The sequence below is a fragment of the Saccopteryx leptura genome, chromosome 1 (assembly GCF_036850995.1).
Source record: "Saccopteryx leptura isolate mSacLep1 chromosome 1, mSacLep1_pri_phased_curated, whole genome shotgun sequence".
Classification (NCBI taxonomy): Eukaryota; Metazoa; Chordata; class Mammalia; order Chiroptera; family Emballonuridae; genus Saccopteryx; species Saccopteryx leptura.
The window spans coordinates 381,290,883-381,309,396 of record NC_089503.1 but is presented as its reverse complement, the minus strand read 5'-3'; the positions used below and the strand labels follow the sequence as shown (position 1 = coordinate 381,309,396).

The 18,514-nt window shown below is 44.7% G+C and overlaps 1 protein-coding gene and 1 non-coding gene across 2 annotated transcripts in view; both read left to right on the top strand.

The window, feature by feature from the left end:
* The window catches only part of DNAH8 (dynein axonemal heavy chain 8), a 313,181-nt gene that overhangs the window by 54,863 nt on the left and 239,804 nt on the right, over positions 1–18,514 (top strand). Inside the window, exons 21-26 of the mRNA XM_066361430.1 lie at positions 4,474–4,549; positions 6,181–6,373; positions 10,738–10,934; positions 11,490–11,616; positions 14,100–14,335; positions 15,800–15,904. Coding sequence (XP_066217527.1) covers positions 4,474–4,549; positions 6,181–6,373; positions 10,738–10,934; positions 11,490–11,616; positions 14,100–14,335; positions 15,800–15,904 — 934 coding nt within the window. The remainder of the gene's footprint in view (positions 1–4,473; positions 4,550–6,180; positions 6,374–10,737; positions 10,935–11,489; positions 11,617–14,099; positions 14,336–15,799; positions 15,905–18,514) is intronic.
* Positions 860–986, top strand: LOC136389841 (small nucleolar RNA SNORA25). Its single transcript, XR_010748402.1, has one exon. It is a non-coding gene; the product is annotated as a small nucleolar RNA SNORA25 (small nucleolar RNA).

Here is an 18,514-nt window from a genome sequence, read left to right as displayed (position 1 = left end):
CGTCGCTCTGCCGTGACCAGAGCCACTCTAGCGCCTGGGGCAGAAGCCAAGGAGCCATCCCCAGCGCCTGGGCCATCTTTGCTCCAATGGAGCTTTGGCTGCGGGAGGGGAAGAGAGAGACAGAGAGGAAGGGGGGGGTGGTGGAGAAGCAAATGGGCGCTTCTCCTGTGTGCCCTGGCCGGGAATCGAACCCGGGTCCCCCGCACGCCAGGCCGACGCTCTACCGCTGAGCCAACCTGCCAGGGCGAGCACCTCTTTTCTTAATTTAAAAATGATAAAAATTAAAATACAACATTGATGAAAAGACTGTATAAAAACCTAAGAGCAGCGATCAAATGAACAGCCAGGTTCCTAGCAGCCAGGCCAGATGAACACTGAACACGACCGGTCCCCTTACTGGTCCTCTCCCCCCCCCCCCCCCCCCAGCTAACTGCCATCCTGAACTTGATGTTGACCATTGTCTCGGTTTTCCTGGGAGCTTACCAAGTATCTGTATTCCTGATCAGTGTGTCATTTAATTTTGCTTGGTTTGGACCGTGTCCAGCATTAGGTGTTTGGGATTCATCAATGCTGATGTACTTTATTTTCACTTCTGTCTAGTTGGAGCATACTCACTCTGTTTTTCTGTTCTACTGGTGACAGTCAGCTGGGCTGTTTCCCGTTTGGGCTGTCGTATCGTGGGTGAAACCTCTGGGAGCATTCTCGTACTCGTCTCCTGCTGCAGCTGCCGAGAGTGGGGTAGCCGGGCCCTGGGGCGTGTGCGTGTGTCACTGTACCAGGCAAGGCCTCGCGTGACGGCCCACGGCGCCTCCTCCTCGCTCGCAGCTGATAATGTTCAATTAAAAAAAAATCTTGCCATGGGTCATTTCAAAGAGAGCTTATGGGACCCAAACCAGGAGCTCCTAACGCTGTGACCTAAGATTGACGTTCTCCATAGGATGTAATAGACACTCAGTAGTGCTATGTTTCCCTGAGGAGAATACATTTAGAAAAAAAAAAAAAAGAAAAAAGAAAAAATCTTGCCACCACAGGGGTGTAAAATGCCATCTCACTGGAATTTCACAATGATTTTCTCGGTCATTGATGAGGTTGAATGCATTTTTATGTTTATGAGCATTTGTGCTTTCTCTTCCTTAAAATGTGTTTCCTTTCCTGTCCTGTCCTTTCTTTCCCCTCCTTCCATTTCCCTGTCCCCTCCCCCTCTCCCCATACCTTCTTCTCTCTCTCTCTCTCTGCTTGTTTTTCTATTGGGTTGGATTTATTGATCAGTGCTTTCACTGTGTTAGTTGTTGATGATGATTTAGCAAATATCTTCTCTCAGCTGTGACCATCTTTTCATTCTCTTTATGGTATCCTTTGCTGAGTTTAAAAATACTCAAGTTTATCAATCTGTTCCTTAAAAATATTCAAATGTATGAGTCTTTTTCTTAGTAATTTGTGATTTTTATGTCTTTTGAAAGAAATCTTTTCCTACTTCACAATGTCTTCTAAAAGTTTTATAGTTTTATCTTTTACATTTAGTGATATAATCCACATGGAATTGATTTCTTTTTATTTAGTGTTAAGTAGGAAACCAGTATATTTTTTTCATATGATTAATTAACCAGGCAAAAATTGTTGAAAATTAATTTTTCTTTGGAGAGGGCTATCTAAATTATATTGAATGAATATATACATTTGGAGAGAATTAGCATTCTTACAATAGTGAGTCTTCTACCCAGAATCATGAATTCATTTGTCTTCTCTAATATTTTTGAATGAAGTTCTAGAATTTCCCATGTAGAAGCCTTATATATTTTTGTGAGGTTTATTCCTTGACTGTTCATTACTGAATTTTATTTTAATTGCACTGTTAAAATCTCTCTATGTGACTGTAAACTTACTACATTTTCCTTCAGTTTTTTGTTTTTTTTTTTGTATTTTTCTGAAGTGAGAAGCTGGGAGGCAGAGAGACAGACTCCCACATGCGTGCAACTGGATCCACCCAGCAAGCCCACTAGGGGGCGATGCTCTGCCCATCTGGGGCATTGCTCCATTGCAACCAGAGCCATTCTAGTGCCTGAGGTGAAGGCCATGGAGCCATCCTCAGCTCCCGGGCCAACTTTACTCCAATGGAGCCTTGGCTGCGGGAGGGGAAGAGATAGATAGAGAGGATGGAAAGGGGGAAGGGTGGAGAAGCAGATGGGTGCTTCTCCTGTGTGCCCTGACTGGGAATCGAACCTGGGACTTCCACATGCCGGGCTATCGGCCATTTTTAAAAAATAGAGTTTAATCTGCTTGCATTTACTGTGATTTTTTTATATAGTTACCCTTAATAATTTATGACATTTTAATTAGTGTTTTCTTCTTACTATTCTTTCTTTTTGGTTCATTTAAGTTTCTCTGTTATCTTTGGGTGGGAATTTCCCCCTTTCATTTTCTCTTTGATACTTCAGTTCTTTAGAGTACACATATCTAGCTCTAGCTTATAAAAGCACTGTCTAAGGTTTTTTAGTTTTCTGGTCTTGTTTCTAGCGACAAGGTTCTTGGGATGCTTTACTCACTGACCTGTACCTACCTTATCATTGTTGCTCGATGCTTTAAGTTCTACCTTTTCTTGAACACTCAAAAATAACTTTACTGGTATATTTTATTAAAATATTCAGGCTCTTGTGTACTTCTCCTCTCGCCGGTTCCATAGTGAGGATATGAGAGGGGTGAACTCCCTTATTCCTCATTTTAAGTCTAAAAATGCCCCCCCCTTTTTTTTTTTTTTGCTCTCCTCCTTTCACGAAACGTTTGGCTGGATTAAAAACTTCTGTTTGTCCCTCAGCACTTTGAAAGTGCCTCTCCATTTCTTTTCGGACCTATTTGTTGCTGATGAGAAGTCAGCAGTGAGTCTGGTGGAAGACCGTTTTTCCCTGGACATTCTGCAGCTTTCTCTCCCTGTGTGGGGTGGTCTGTTTAATCCGTCAGTGTTCCTTAACCCCGGGACAGCCCCAGCAGTTTCCTCTCCAGTTGTGGCCTCTGGGACCTTCTCTTCCTATGGAACCCCTAGCGGCTGAACATTGAATGAATCGACCACGTGATTTGTTGTTCCAGCCAGGACACTCTTTTCAGATACAGCGTCAGGACGGGCCTAGCCCACCACTGCCCTGGGCACACTGGGCTGGCGGTCATCTCAGATGTCGGGGCCTGCCTCCCTGCCTCCTAACTGCTGTGCCCTATGTTGCCTTTCTGGGCTTCGTCACGGGCGAGTAGCTCTGCCTCTCGTGTAAGGTGGTTTTACCTGTTGCATCTCAGATATTTCAGGCACTAGGTTCCTGGTCCTCCAGGCATCGCATCCTTTCTGCCTTTTCAGTCTACCCGCTCTTGACTGTTTTCTGGAGGAGAGCCTTCCTGTGCATCCCTGAACATTCTCATTCTAGTTACTGTAGAGTGTGTGTCGCACTTCTCTACGTTGAATTTTAACTGGAGTGAGTTTCCGGTTCAGTTCTCGATTTCTTTAGTTCTCTTTCTTACTGTCAGACCGAGTTGTGCTTATTGGGATTTTACTGGGTTCTCTTTGAACCAGAGTTTTTCGTTTGTTTGTTTGTTTGTTTTTGAGTGTTTGTCTCTCTTTCCCTCTCTCTCCATGTAGGAGTTTCACTTTTTTGCCTCCAGATGGCCGTGGGAACCTTGAATACTGAACCAGGTCCTATCGTTTCCGAGTTACCGCCCCCTGAAGAGGCGGTGGGAGGTGACGGGTCAGCCGGGGCGCTCCCCGGGGGTGCTGAGGCGTTGCTGCTGTCCCCCGGGCCCGTGTTTCCTGGAAAACCCGAGTCTGGGCCCGCGTCTCCTGGAAAACCCGAGTCTGCAGCCGTATAGCCTGGGTCGTGTTTGTAACTGGAGGTGTAGGGTTTCAGTATTGACAGCGTCTCTTGCTATGATGGTTGACATTTATTATAGTTTTGTCTGGGATGGGGACAGAGGTCAGGGCAGAGGGAGACAACCACACTCATCTGTAGCTCTGCTCTGTCCTTCATGACTCGCACCCAGGTGTCCATATGTCTGTGCTTTTGTCTGAGCACAGGTGGTACTGGTTAAAAAGGAAGAGTTTGGAAAGCTTTGACCAAAAACCTCCTGTTTAATCTTGCAGAATAGCCTACGTAAACAGGTATATGAAGGTATTCGCTTTCTGTTGATGATCTTGTCCCAGAATACTTTTAGTCAACATTATTAAATGGGTATCAATCACTAAGAGAGAACAAAGTTAAAATACTAGAAAATGTATATGAGACTTAATATTTTTACTTCTAAGAACTTAAATCACTGTGTTTTCTTAGTGCTCTGAAATTTTTGGTTTCATTGTAAGTAACATTCTCTTTATGCAGCTCAGTATTTTGAAAATGGTCTTTATTTTTTAGGACTAAGTGTTGTAGCATAGCAAGCTATTTATGAAATTATAGGTCAAGTGTCCTATTAATTATCAGCTCAGTGTCCATCTTCTTATAGCCTATATGGACGAAAGCGGTCAGAAGATATTATTTCCTTCATAAAAACGGAAGTCCACCTGGCGATTCCTAATGTGGTAAGTATCACCAAACAGTCAAGTTAACACAATGACATTTTGGTAATGTATTTGAGAAGTGAACTTTCATTTATGGTAACCTCTTGGTCCTATGTATTTTTTTTATTTTATTTTTCTGAAGTTAGAAGTGGGGAGGCAGTCCGACAGACTCCCACATGCACCCGACTGGGATCCACCCAGCATGCCCACCAGGAGGCGATGCTTTGCCCATCTAGGGCATTGTTTCATTGCAGCCAGAGCCATTCTAGCACCTGAGGCAGTGGCCATGGAGTCATCCTCAGTGCCCAGGCCAACTTTGCTCCAGTGAAGCCTTGGCTATGGGAGGGGAAGAGAGAGAGAGAAAGAAAGGAGAGGGGGGAGGGGGGAGAAGCAGATGGGCGCTTTTCCTGTGTGCCCTGGCTGGGAATTGAACCTGGAACTTTCACATGCCAGGCCGACGCCCTACCGCTGAGCCAACCGCTCAGGGCCAGTCCTGTGTAATTTTTTTACTTCACTTCAGTCTTTAATAAAAATCAAAAGATTATCATTTGTATCTGTTATAAGAAACTGCCCTGCATAGCCTATGGTGTACTGAAGGTTGGTGTGTCTGCTCAGCTCTCTATCCCTTAGCAAATATTCTAAAAATCTTGCCTTTTCTTACTTCAGGCATTACATTATCTAAGACCATCTCAGAAGTACAAATTCATACCCTATACACATGAGTGTGAGGCAACACACTAAGAATGGCGGAATAGGAAGGAAGGAAGGGAGGGAGGGAGGGAAGGAAAGAAAGAGGGAACCCCAGGCATGGAACCCTGGGGCTTGCTCGTGGATCCTATCTCGACCACCACCCCAGCTGCACATTGGCATCTTGAACCCAAAGCTACAAAGATACCCGAAGCCACACAGGATGACTGAGGTGCATTCTGCGAGGGCCATGGGATTAGGCCAGGCGGGACAATCTAGGGTTTGCCTAACACCACTTCTGCACAGCCGGGCCTCCGGGAAGACAGCTGCCTGGCTTATTTGGCACAGCTCAGAGAACTGCTGTCAGACTCTTGGCAGTGTGGAGTCTTCAGTTATTTTGCTTCGTGGACATCCAGCACATGGTCCACACTTGGCTGCATCCAGCCACCCTCACAGGGAGAGGGTGACTGGTCCTGTGTTTGTCCTTCTTGCTTACAAGAATTGGTAGAATAGGAGAATTTCAAGCAGAGAAAGTGTGCATGCAGTCCGCATCCCCTCCCACTGCTCTGCTGAAGGCAGCCTCTTCCTGGGCCTGCTGAGGCTTTCCCCACTCCGGGCGGGGAGAGTTGGAGGGACAGGCAGGGGGTGGGGTGGGGAGAGTCAGAGGGATGGGGTGAAGGGTGAGAGTCAAAGGGATGGGGTGGGGCAGGGTGGTGAGAGTCAGAGGGACGGGGTGGGGTGTGTGTGTATGGTGAGAGTCAGAGGGACAGGATGAGGCAAGGTGGGGCTGGGGTGGGGTGTGTGTGTGTGGTGAGAGTCAGAGGGACAGGAGCGGGTGGGGTGGGGGTGGGGGTGGTGAGAGTCGGAGGGACAGGATGGGGCAGGGTGGGGCTGGGGGTGGTGAGAGTCGGAGGGACCGGCTGTACGTACCAGCAGAACCAGAAACGCGTTTCTTCTTTTCACAGGTCATGGTTCCGAGTTTGGATGACATTCAGCAAGCCGTTAACCGTATGATCCAGTTAACCCTGGAGGTCAGCAGAGGAGTGGCTCACTGGGGACAGCAGAGCCGTCACATCAAGCCCCTCATTACCAGTTCCAGCCGCACCACTACTGACCAGGCCCATCCAAGCGCGGCAAAACCGTTGAAGAAGGAAGAAAGTAAGAGTGTTAGACCAGATCTCAGATCAATCGAAGCTTAGATTAATTACAGTTTATAAGTGCTCTCTCTCATCTTCCTGGGTATGACAGCATGTAGATATTTTTTAAGTCATTTTTATATATTTATTAGTTAAGTTTTGTATTTTAAAAAACTAGCGTTCTCCATCTTCTATCTTAAACATAACATGCAGATATTTCTTTTCAGATTTTGTCATGGGCGAGTAAGGATTTTTAAAAATCGCAGTTTTACTGTCATGATTTTAGATTCAAAGTGAGAAATGAAAGCAAGAGCATTGTAGTTGGTCTCACAGACTTAGTTTGCTAGAGAGGGAGGTATGAGAGGGAGGGGTGGAAAAGTAGATGGGCACTTCTCCTGTGTGCCTTGACCGGGAATCGAACCTGGGCCATCCACATGCTCAGCTGATGCTCTGCCACTGAGAAAACCAGCCAGGGTGGATATAAGATTAATATACAGAAATAAACTTTATTTCCAAATATTAGCAATGAACAATCTGAAAATGAAATTGAAAGAATTTTATTCACAGTAATATCCTAAAGCAGTGGTCCCCAACCCCCGGGCCACGGACCAGTACCGGTCTGTGGGCCATTTGGTACCAGTCCACAGAGAAAGAATAAATAACTTACATTATTTCCATTTTATTTATATTTAAGTCTGAACAATGTTTTATTTTTAAAAAATGACCAGATTCCCTCTGTTACATCCGTCTAAAACTCACTCTTGACGCTTGTCTCGGTCATGTGATACATTTATCCGTCCCACCCTAAAGGCCGGTCCGTAAAAAATTTTCTGACATTAAACTGGTCCGTGGCCCAAAAAAGGTTGGGGACCACTGTCCTAAAGAGTAAAATAAATTTAACGGAAGAAGTGTAAGGTCTATACCAGGGGTCAGGAACCTTTTTGGCTGAGAGAGCCATGAACGCCACATATTTTAAAATGTAATTCCATGAGAACCATACAACGACCCATGTATGTTACGCATTATCCAATAAAAATTTGGTGTTGTCCTGGAGGACAGCTGTGATTGGCTCCAGACACCCACAACCATGAACATGAGCGGTAGGAAATGAATGGATTGTAATACATGAGAATGTTTTATATTTTTAACGTTATTATTTCTTTTATTAAAGATTTGTCTGTGAGCCAGATGCAGCCATCAAAAGAGCCACATCTGGCTCGTGAGCCGTAGGTTCCCAGCCCCTGGTCTATACCATGGAAATCACAAGACATTGCCGAAAGATACACCATGGAGAGATCCACCATGTTCATGGATTAGAAGACTCAGTATTGTTGAGATGGCATGTCTCCCCACATTGATCTATAGGTTTAATGAAATCTCTGTCAAAATCCAAGAAGGCCATTTTGTATAAATTGGCAAGTTGATCCTAAAATTTGTATAGGGAAGAGGATGGTGGCCACACAGTGCCGTATACACATCATGCATCATAGAATTGTACACGTGAGACCTAAATGATCCTTTTAACTAATGGCACCCCAATAAATTTAATTAAAAAACAAAGAACATAGAATAGCCAAAACAATTTTGAAGAAAAAGAATTAAGCTGGAGGACTTGCACTGTGTGATTTTGAAACTTGCCATAAAGCTGGAGTAATCAAACCAATGGAGTCCTGACCTATGAATAGATACAGAGGTCACTGGGACAGAATAGAGAATCCAAGAATAAGCTCTTGGTGTCACTTGACTCTGCAAAGATACCAAGTCAGATTAACGGGGTAATGGAGACTCTTTTCATCCAATGGTGCAGTTATACGTATGCAAAAAAAAAGAAAAAGAAAAGTTGGACTCTTACCTCATCTCATGCATGAAATTAATTGAAAATGGATTATAGAAGAACTAAAACTACAAAATGTAGAACAGAATATCAGAGAAACTTTTCATGATTTGGAGTTACACAAAGATTTTTTTATATATGACAGCAAAAACGTGATCCATAAAAGGAAAAAAAATTGGTAATTTGAACTTCAAATGAAAAGTCTTTGCTCTGCAGCTTGCCCAGGCAGTGGTGCAGTGGATAGAGTGTTGGCCTGGGATGCTGAGGACCCAGGTTCTAAACCCCAAGATCACTAGCTTGAGCACGGGCTCATCCGGCTTGAGCACAGGCACACCAGATTGAGCGCAGGGTTGCAGGCTTGAACATGGAATCATAGACATGACCCCATGGTCGCTGGCTTGAGCCCAAGGTCGATGGCTTGAAGCCCAAGGTTGCTGGCTTGAGCCCAAGGTCTCTGGCATATGAAAAAAAGCAATCAATGAACAATTAAGGTTCCACAATGAAAAATTCATGCTTCTCACCTCTCTCCCTTCCTGTCTGTCTGTCCCTGTCTCTCTCTTTCTCACTTTCATTCTTTTCTCTTTCACTAAAAAAAAAAAAAAAAAAAAAAAAAAAAAAGGCTTTACTCTTGAAAAGACACCATTAGGAAAATTAAAAAGAGAAGCTACAGATGGGGAGAACATGTTTGCAAATCATACATCTGATAAAGTACTTGTATTCAGAATATAAAAAGAACTCTTACAACTGAATAATAAGATACTTGCCCCCTCCCAAATGGACAAAAGATTTGACGATTCAACAGAGAAGATAAACGAATGGCTAATAAACACATGAAGAGGTGCTCAGCTTCCTTAGTTATTAGGAAATTGCGAATTTCATAAACTATGATGAGATACCACTACATACCAGTTAGAGTGGCTAAACTAATTAAAAATAAAGATAAGTGACAGTACCATTGTTGTCAGTGAACTTGGAACTGTGATGGATGGCCGATAGGAATGTGAAAAGGCACAGCCAGTTTGGAACCGATCAGGCACTTACTTCAAAAGTTAAACACGATTCATACCCTTTGGCTCAGCAATTTCACACCTAGGAATTTAAGAGAAATGAAATCCTTATGCCCATGTAAATAAAGACTTGTCTGTGAACGTGCATAGCTAGCTGCATTATTCGTAATAGCCCCAAAATTCTAGCGACGTAGATATCCAAAGATCGGGCAAAATGTGGTATATTGACCCCGCGGACTACTTCTCTGCAACAAAAGGGATGGAATTACCCTGACATGTGACATTAGTTAATTAATCAACCTTAGCCAATTCCTTGTCATTTTCTTTTGCTTTAATTTTGATTAAATGTAAGATAAAAGAGAAAATGAGTGACTGGCCCAAGAGCGCTGATGGAGACCTCAGCTTCAGCTAATTGCTGCCGGGAAGCGTGTGCGCCCTGCACTATCAGGTTACGTCATTTCGAGAGAGAAGGTGAAATCTGGAATTTTGCATGAAATCCCTGATTTTTTATTATTAACCACAGTTTTGAAAAGTAAGGCACTGTTTGGGCTAAACAACAGTATCTGTGCAGTCTCCGATGGGGACACTTGAGGGTTTCCATCCAGGCTGTGACATGATCAGATTTTGGCAAGAAGTGTTGACAGTGGAAGTCAACACCGATCGGATGATCTCTGCATACCAGGTGCTGAGCTGAAGATGAGCACATGTCTCATTTCATTCTCACAAGGATCCCCGTGAAGATTAATACCCCGAGGTAATGTGGGTAATAAATTCAGTACCTCCCCTTTAACCACTGTGCTGTTTTGGAAGGTAGCAACTTCAACTCTTTTGACCTTACCTTGGAGGACTTTTAAAAAAATGTTTTTGGATTTTAATCATTGTCTTTCAGTTCTCCCCTCTGAATAACACAGTTTTTTCCACATTAAAGAACTCTAGCCCTCAAAATAGTTTAATAAGACACAATAGTTTGCTAATAACAAGTGAAGATAGCAAGAGAACAGCTCTTAATTGCTTAGATGGAGAGTCTTTTAAAAATACAGCTTGGGAAGTCTGGAAGGGTTGAAAGTGATATAGTTTTTTATATTATTTTTTTTAATTTTTAAAAATTTTTCTGAAGCTGGAAACAGGGAGAAACAGTCAGACAGACTCCCGCATGCGCCCGACCGGGATCCACCCGGCACGCCCACCAGGGGCTACACTCTGCCCACCAGGGGGCGATGCTCTGCCCCTCCGGGGTGTAGCTCTGCCACAACCAGAGCCACTCTAGTGCCTGGGGCAGAGGCCAAGGAGCCATCCCCAGCGCCCGGGCCATCTTTGCTCCAATGGAGCCTTGGCTGCGGGAGGGGAAGAGAGAGACAGAGAGGAAGAGAGGGGGGTGGAGAAGCAAATGGGCGCTTCTCCTGTGTGCCCTGGCCGGGAATTGAACCCGGGTTTCCCGCACGCCAGGCCGACGCTCTACCGCTGAGTCAACCGGCCAGGGCCAATTGATATAGTTTTTAAAGCTGACTGTAGACATTATCTATATTTAGAAACATCTGTTTTCAGGGTCTTTTGAAGAAATAATTCCCGCAAGGAAGCTGAAGAATTTTTACCCAGGGGTGGCGGAGCACAAGGACATCTCCAAGCTGGTCCTCCTCCTGTCCTCGTCTGTGAACTCCCTGAGGAAGGTGGCGCACGAGGCCCTGCAGGACTTTCAGAAGTACAAGACGCTCTGGACAGAGGACCGGGACGTGAAAGTGAAGGTGGTTTCCTCTACGCGGGGTGCAGTCTGGGTTGGAACTGTTCATAGCTGATGCGTGTGGGAGCTCCGCGGAGAGATCAGTGATCATGGCGGGGACTTGGGAGCAGAGGTGAAGAACTCAGCAGTGCCCGGCACCTAACATGACGTGTCGCGTGTAATTCTCGCATCGACCCTGAGGCAACAGATGGTGATGCGGCTCCGGCAGATTGCGTTCAGTTTGCTTAAACAATTGAGTACCAGTTATGTTCCAGCTGCTCCGGAGGCCAGGGTCCAGGGTACGGCACACTTACATAGGCTCAGATGCGCTTAGGTTAGAGACTCAAGGGAACTTGAGGACTCTGAACAGCCATTCCTGTGCCTTTGTGGAATTCCCTCACGTGGCCCCTCTCCCAGTACTGACAGTTAGCTCGGCCTCTCCTCACCCAGCCACTGGCCTCATGGCACCTACAAGTGGAGAAGTGCAATGAGCAGATGCGATTATCTAATGTAACGGTGGTAGGTGTAAGAGTTATACTGTCAAGCGCTGAAGAAAACATTGATCGTTTCCATATTGCAGGAGTTTTTGGCCAACAACCCCTCTCTGACTGAAATCAGATCGGAAATTCTGCACTATGCTACTTTTGAACAGGAGATTGACGAGTTGAAGCCTGTTATTGTTGTAGGACCCCTTGAGTTGCATACAGGTATTTTTAAAACTATCTATTTTCACATGAAATGTTAACTTTATTCAGAAAGCAGTCACTAAGCTACCTTGGCACAATAATATAAATATGATATTGTATTTCTGGACCGCCAATATTGTTTATATATGTATTATATATATATACAATATATGATTTGTATGTTATATAACATGTTATGTATTTTTATATATAATATTATACCAAGGTGGCTGAGTACACTTAGTATACTGTGCAGTTCTCCGATTGGTAGTCGAACAACTGAAAGTCCAGATGAAACTCTTGTTCAGGTTACCGTGAGGAGGGGTTGTGTACCTGAGGTAGGATCAAACAGTTTGGGGTCTCCTCAGAAGTGAATCCATTTAGGATTCAAGTATCACAGGATGATGAGACACCACTTAACGTCTGAAATTAAAAGCCCAAGCTAACTTTATTTATTTATTTATTTATTTTTAAGTTTATTGATTTGGAGAGAGAGACATCGATTTTTTTTGTTCTTGTTGTTGTTCCGTTCACCCATGCATTCACTGGTTGGTTCTTGTATGTGTCCTGACTGGGGATCGAACCCCCAATCTTGGCTCACTGGAACAATGCTCTAACCAACTGAGCAGCCTGGCCAGGGCCCAGACTGACTTTATTGCTTACTGTAGAGAGGGAGAGTTATGCTGGTCAGGCACGGTGCTCCCAGCAGAGCAGACTGCAGGCCTCATATTATGGGCCTGAATAGGTTAACATCATCTGTAGAAGGATGCTTGCTCAGGTGAGACTGTTGTTGATTGGATGACACTCAGAGGCGGGTTTATTGAGTACATTCTTCCTGATTGGTTGACATTCAGAAGGAAGGGGTTAACACTGGCTTGCAAAAGTATGTGAAGTAAGGAGAAATGGATTATGGTTTGGTTTTAAAACTGGTTGTGGTGGCTACGTGTTGTCATGGTTGCAGAGGTACAATCAGTCTTATCTTAATTCTGTAAGATTTTTATTCTCAGAAGATATTTGAGTAACCTATTTTACATCAACTATCTGCCTTACGTAGATTCTCAGGTTTGTGCTCAAGGAATCAGTATAACTGGCTCTCAAATTTGACTGCCAAGGTTACTATCCTTGTCTGCTGGTGCTAGACAGTGCCTACCTCATGAACTCCTTTATATGACACTTAGCATAATACCTGATGAATAGTTAATGTTCCACAAATATTATATACTGTTATATCTATCAAGAAGGGATTTGATTTGGAGAAGAATCACAAATACTCGAGGGGATTATTTAGCTAGAAACAGAAACTATATGTTAGGGGCAATAACTGCAAGAACTTTGGTAGTGTTTTGGAAACCGTACATTACCTTTTACTTTGATGTTCTATTTGTTTCCTCACAGGGGTTAGCCCTGTGATTCTTAACACGAAAATTAATTGTTGCACAGTGTTCTAATTGGCCAGGTACTTGCTCTTAGGGAGAGAAAACTGAAAAATGGAGGTGGTGACAATAACTCTAAAGAAAGGGGAAGTTGGGCTGAATGGGTCCCTGGGGCCCAAGGAGACGGAGTGGAGGCCCAGGAGGGGTGGACCTCACAGCCTCGGTCAGCACGCTGGCCGTGTGTCTCCTCTCCGGCCCCGCTCTCCTCGCTCCCCAGCCCTCTCCGGGTAACTGCTGGAGGCTGAGACGGGAGCAGTCATGGTCCGTGCTTGGCAGGGCTGGGGAGCTTAGGGGTACCGAGAGGAGACAGGAGGGACGGGTAAGGATCAATACGGCACAGTTGACTAGTTTCTGTTTTCCAGGAACAGAACCCTATTTGAGTTATGTTGAGGGGAAAATAGGTATATCCCAGAGTCCAAGATGCAACTGGCCTTTAGATATGGACCAGAGCTGAGGACGCTATAAGAAGCTGACAAGTCCTTTCTCTCTGACTGACTCATTTCTTCTTCCTTCTGTGCGTGACTTTTTCCTGCTTCCCTGCTGAGAGGGCTCCCCCTTAAGTCTTATTTTAAAACTCTGATTAGTACACGGAAGGTCGAGATTGACGGGGACAGTCAGCGAGGGCCAGGTTCAGAGTCAGCTTATACATCTTCCCGAGGTGGGAAGTGGAATAACAGAAAAAACGGGCAGGTTTGGTAGACAAAGCATACATTATACTGTACTGTCTGGGGTTGCCTAGAAGAAAATGGGGCGGCGAGAGAGAGCTGCTAATGGGATGGCCAGAGAGGGAGCGAGGCGCACATTGGACGTAGGAGTGACTTCTGAAAATCTTCTCCATGGACTTCCGCGTCCTCATGCACAGCTTAACATACTCCATGGGGAGAAGAATTCAGTCTTCGAGCTCTAGTAACCTTACAGCACATTTAATTCAGACTAACTACTTTTCATGTGTTCAATAGCCACATGTGGCTAGTGACGATCCCACGGTTCAGGGCCGTTACAGATGCTCAGACGCCACACAAAATGAATCATCTCAGAATGTCAGTTGTATTCTTTTCCTATCTTCGCCAGGGCCAATGAAACTGGCCTTATCCATTGAGGCTAAGGCATGGAAGATGCTGCTCTGTCGATACCTGAATGAAGAATACAAAAGGAAAATGTCAGACATGATAGCGTTTATTAACGAGTACTTGAAAAAGTTATCTAGACCTATCCGCGATTTAGATGACGTCAGGTTTGCAATGGAAGCCTTGTCTTGTATCCGTGACAATGAAATTCAGATGGACATGACTTTGGGACCAATTGAAGTAAGAAATGATAGCTCTTTCATTCTTGAAATGTTATTATTATTATTATAATTATTATTTTTTTTTTTTAAGCTGGAAACGGGGAGAGACAGTCAGACAGACTCCCGCATGCGCCCGACCGGGATCCACCCGGCACGCCCACTAGGGGCGACGCTCTGCCCACCAGGGGGCGATGCTCTGCCCATCCTGGGCGTCGCCATATTGCGACCAGAGCCACTCCAGCGCCTGGGGCAGAGGCCAAGGAGCCATCCCCAGCGCCCGGGCCATCTTTGCTCCAATGGAGCCCTGGCTGCGGGAGGGGAAGAGAGAGACAGAGAGGAAAGCGCGGCGGAGGGGTGGAGAAGCAAATGGGCGCTTCTCCTGTGTGCCCTGGCCGGGAATCGAACCCGGGTCCTCCACGCGCTAGGCCGACGCTCTACCGCTGAGCCAACCGGCCAGGGCCTATTATTATTATTTTTTAAAAAAACATTAAAAAATTGATTCTGTTAACATATTTATTTTCTGGCCCAGTCTACCTATTTCTCCGTTCTGATGTTGGTATCTTTGGAGTATTTAGGCAAATGCCAACAGTGAACGTTGTACAAAGGAATGTTGATTGTTAGTAACGCTGTACTTGTCTAGACAGTGTTCATTTTTTTTTTTTTTGCCAGCACCAACATTTTACTGAAGGGCAGGATTCCACGCTCGCATCAGTCCTAATGTGTTAGGCAAGTTCCCCAAATGTGTTGTCTTTTCTTAGAAACCAGTTACCGGTGTCATTTATGGCCAGTGGCACACACACCCTGGGCAGCACGGTGGCAGTGGTCCACTTAGGTCTAATAGTAAACTGGTAAGAAACTAAAATCAGCAGATGGTTTGAGGGAGGACTACTATATTCACTTTCTGTTGCTGGTTTAACAAATTACCGTAAACTAAATGGCCTAAAACAACATGAGTTGACTGTCTCCCCGATCTGGCGATGGGCAGTGTGGAGTGGCTCAGAGAGGCTACCGTCAGGAGGTCAGCAGGCCGCGCTTCTTCTGGAGGCTCCGGGAAGAAGCCATTGCTGCTTGCTCCAGCCTCTGGCGGCTGGCTGCAGTCCTGGCGCGTGCCCCGTCCAGCAGTGGCCTCTCTCCTGCCCTGCTTCTGTCCTCACGGCTTCTCTGACCCCTGCTCTCCTGCGTCCACTTGCCCTGGTGTGGACCTTTGTGACTACATCGCGCCCACCCAATTCCCCCGGGGGAGTCTCCCAGCAGGATTACTTTCTTTAACGTAATCGCACCTGTAGAGAAGAAGCCCGGCTGGCCGTGTCAGGTGACCGGTGTCAGTGAGACTCCAGAGGGTTCCTTCTCATGTCTAATACTGGAGACAAGTCTCCTGAGATGGGCGGTTTGCTAAGACATAGGGATGTTTTTCTACAGGCACCTAAGTCGTCAGAGGGTGGCTTCCCTTGTGCTGTCTCTGAGCTGCACCCTCTCTCCACAGGAAGCCTACGCCATTTTAAACAGATTCGAGGTTGAAGTTACCAAAGAGGAATCAGAAGCGGTGGATACCTTGAGATATTCTTTCAACAAACTGCAGAGCAAGGCGGTAAGCACAGACTTGATGCTCATTTTGTATCTATAAATTCTTATTTAACTCTTTTTTTGTGTGTGTGTGTGACAGAGACAGAGTCAGAGAGAGGGACAGATAGGGACAGACAGACAGGAAGGGAGACAGATGAGAAGCATCAGTTCCTCGTTGCGGCACCTTAGTTGTTCATTGATTGCTTTCTCCTATGTGCCTGGACTGGGGGCTACAGCAGACTGAGTGACCCATTGCTCAAGCCAGCGACCTTGGGCTCAAGCTGGTGATCTGTGCTCAAACCAGATGGGCCCGCGCTCAAGCTGGCGACCTTGGGGTCTTGAACCTGGGTCCTCCGTGTCCCAGTCCGACGCTCTATCCACTCCGCCACTGCCTGGTCAGGCTCTTATTTAACTCTTAAGTCAGTATCTCCAGAAAAAAATACATTTCACACTTTTTAAAAGCTAAATATATGTTATTTTAATAGCTTTATGAGGCCCTGGCCAGTTTTCTCAGTGGTTAGAGTGTCAGCCAGGCATATGGATGTCCCAGGTTCGATCCCCGGTCAGGGCACACAGTGGAAGCGACCATCTGCTTCTCCACCCCTCTCCTTTCTCTCTCTCTTCCCCTCTCACAGCCAGTGGCTCTGTTGGTTCGAGCCTCACCCCAGGCACTGAGGATAGCTGGTTTGATTAGTGTATCTGCCCAACATGGGGGTTGCCGGGTGGATCCCCGTCAGGGCACATGCAGGAGTCTGTCTATCTCCTCTCCTCTCACTTAAAAAAAAAATAGCTTTATTGAGATATAATCCACATACCATAAAATTTACCATTTCAAAGTATCCAACTCAGTGATTTTTACTGTATCCAGGGAGTGGTACAAACACCATCACTTATATATGTTCGAACATTTATATCCTCAAAGGAATCCCTAACGCCATTAGCTGTTACTCTTTATTTTCTCACGACAGCCTCTGGCAACCACCACTCTACTTCCGGTCTCCATGGATTTGCCCTTTCTGGAGCGTCGTTCTTGTGACTGACTTCTTTCCCTTACCATAGTGCTTTCAAGGTTTTATCTGTGTTGTCCATGTGCCAGAACTTGGTTTTCCTAATGGCTGACGATGTTGAGCATCTTTTCATGTACTTACTGGTCATTTGGATATCTTCTTTGGAGAAATGTGTATTTAAACCATTTGCTTGTTTCTAAAATTTGGGTTATGTGTTTCTTTATTTTTGAGTTGTAAGAGTTCTTAAATATTTTGGATATAAGTCTTTTTTTAAAAAAATATTTTATTTATTGATTTTTAGAGAGAAGAGAGAGAGAGAAGGGGGGAGGAGCGGGAAGTATCAGCTCGTAGTTGCTTCTCGTACGTGCCTTGGCCAGGCAAGTCTGGGTTTTTGAACTGATGACCTCAGCATTCCAGGTCAGCACTTGATCCACTGCGCCACCACGGGCCAGGCTGGGAATAAGTCCTTGATCAGAGAATTTGCAAATGCTTTCTCTCATTCTGTGAGTTGTCTTTTCACGTTCTTGATAGTGTCTCTTGAAGTAAAAGTTTTTCATTTTGATGAAGTCCAATTTGTCTAATTTTTATATATTTTTTGCTTGTGTTTTTGGTATCATATCTAGGAAACCATTGCCTGATCCAGGGTCACAAAGTTTTACTACTATGTTTTCTTAAGAGAATTTTATAATTTTAGTTCTTGCATTCAAGTTTTTAATACGTTGTGAGTGAACTTTTTGTATGTGTTGTGAGTTCTGAGTCCAGCTTCATGCAGAAGCCTGTAGATATCCAGTTGTCTCAGTGCCATTTATTGCAAAGACTGTCCTTTCACCAGCGAGTTGTCGTGGCACCCATGTTGACAATCAGTCCACCATAGTGGAAGGATTTTATTTCTGGACTCTCAGTTCCATTCTGCTGATCTCTATGTCTACTCCTATGCCAGTGCTATATTGTCTTGATTATTACAGATTTGTACTAAGATTTTTTTTTAAATTATGGTAAAATACACATTTCTTAAAATTTACCATTCCAACCACTTTTGAGTGTATATACTAGTTCAGTAGTGGTAAGTACTATATTTTTCGCTCCAAAAGACACACCTTTTTCCCCTCAAAAGTGGAGGGGAAAATGGCCGTGCGTCTTATGGAGCAAAAAATACGGTATTTTATTAAATATTTTAACACACCATTTGGTTCAGAATATATATTTTTTTATTTTCCTTTCTAAAATACTAGGTGTGTCTTACGGTCAGGTGCGTCTTACGGAGTGAAAAATACGGTATATTCACATTGTTGTGCAGTCAAACTCCAGAACTTTTTTTATCATGTAAAACTGTAACTCTATACCTATTAACCAACAACTCCCCATTCTCCCTTCCCTCAGCCCCTGACTGTCATTCTGCTTTCTCTGTCTGTGCGCTTGGCTGCTTCAGGTGCCTTATAAAGTGGAATCATGCAATAGTTGTCTTTTTGTGACTGGCTTATTTCAGTTAGTATAAGGTCTTCAAGGTTCATCCATGTCGTAGCATGTGTCAGAACTTCATTCCTTGTCCAGTCTGAAGAATATTCCATATTTTATTTATTCATCTTCCATCAGAAGCACTTGGGGTCCTTCCACCTTTAGGCTGTTGT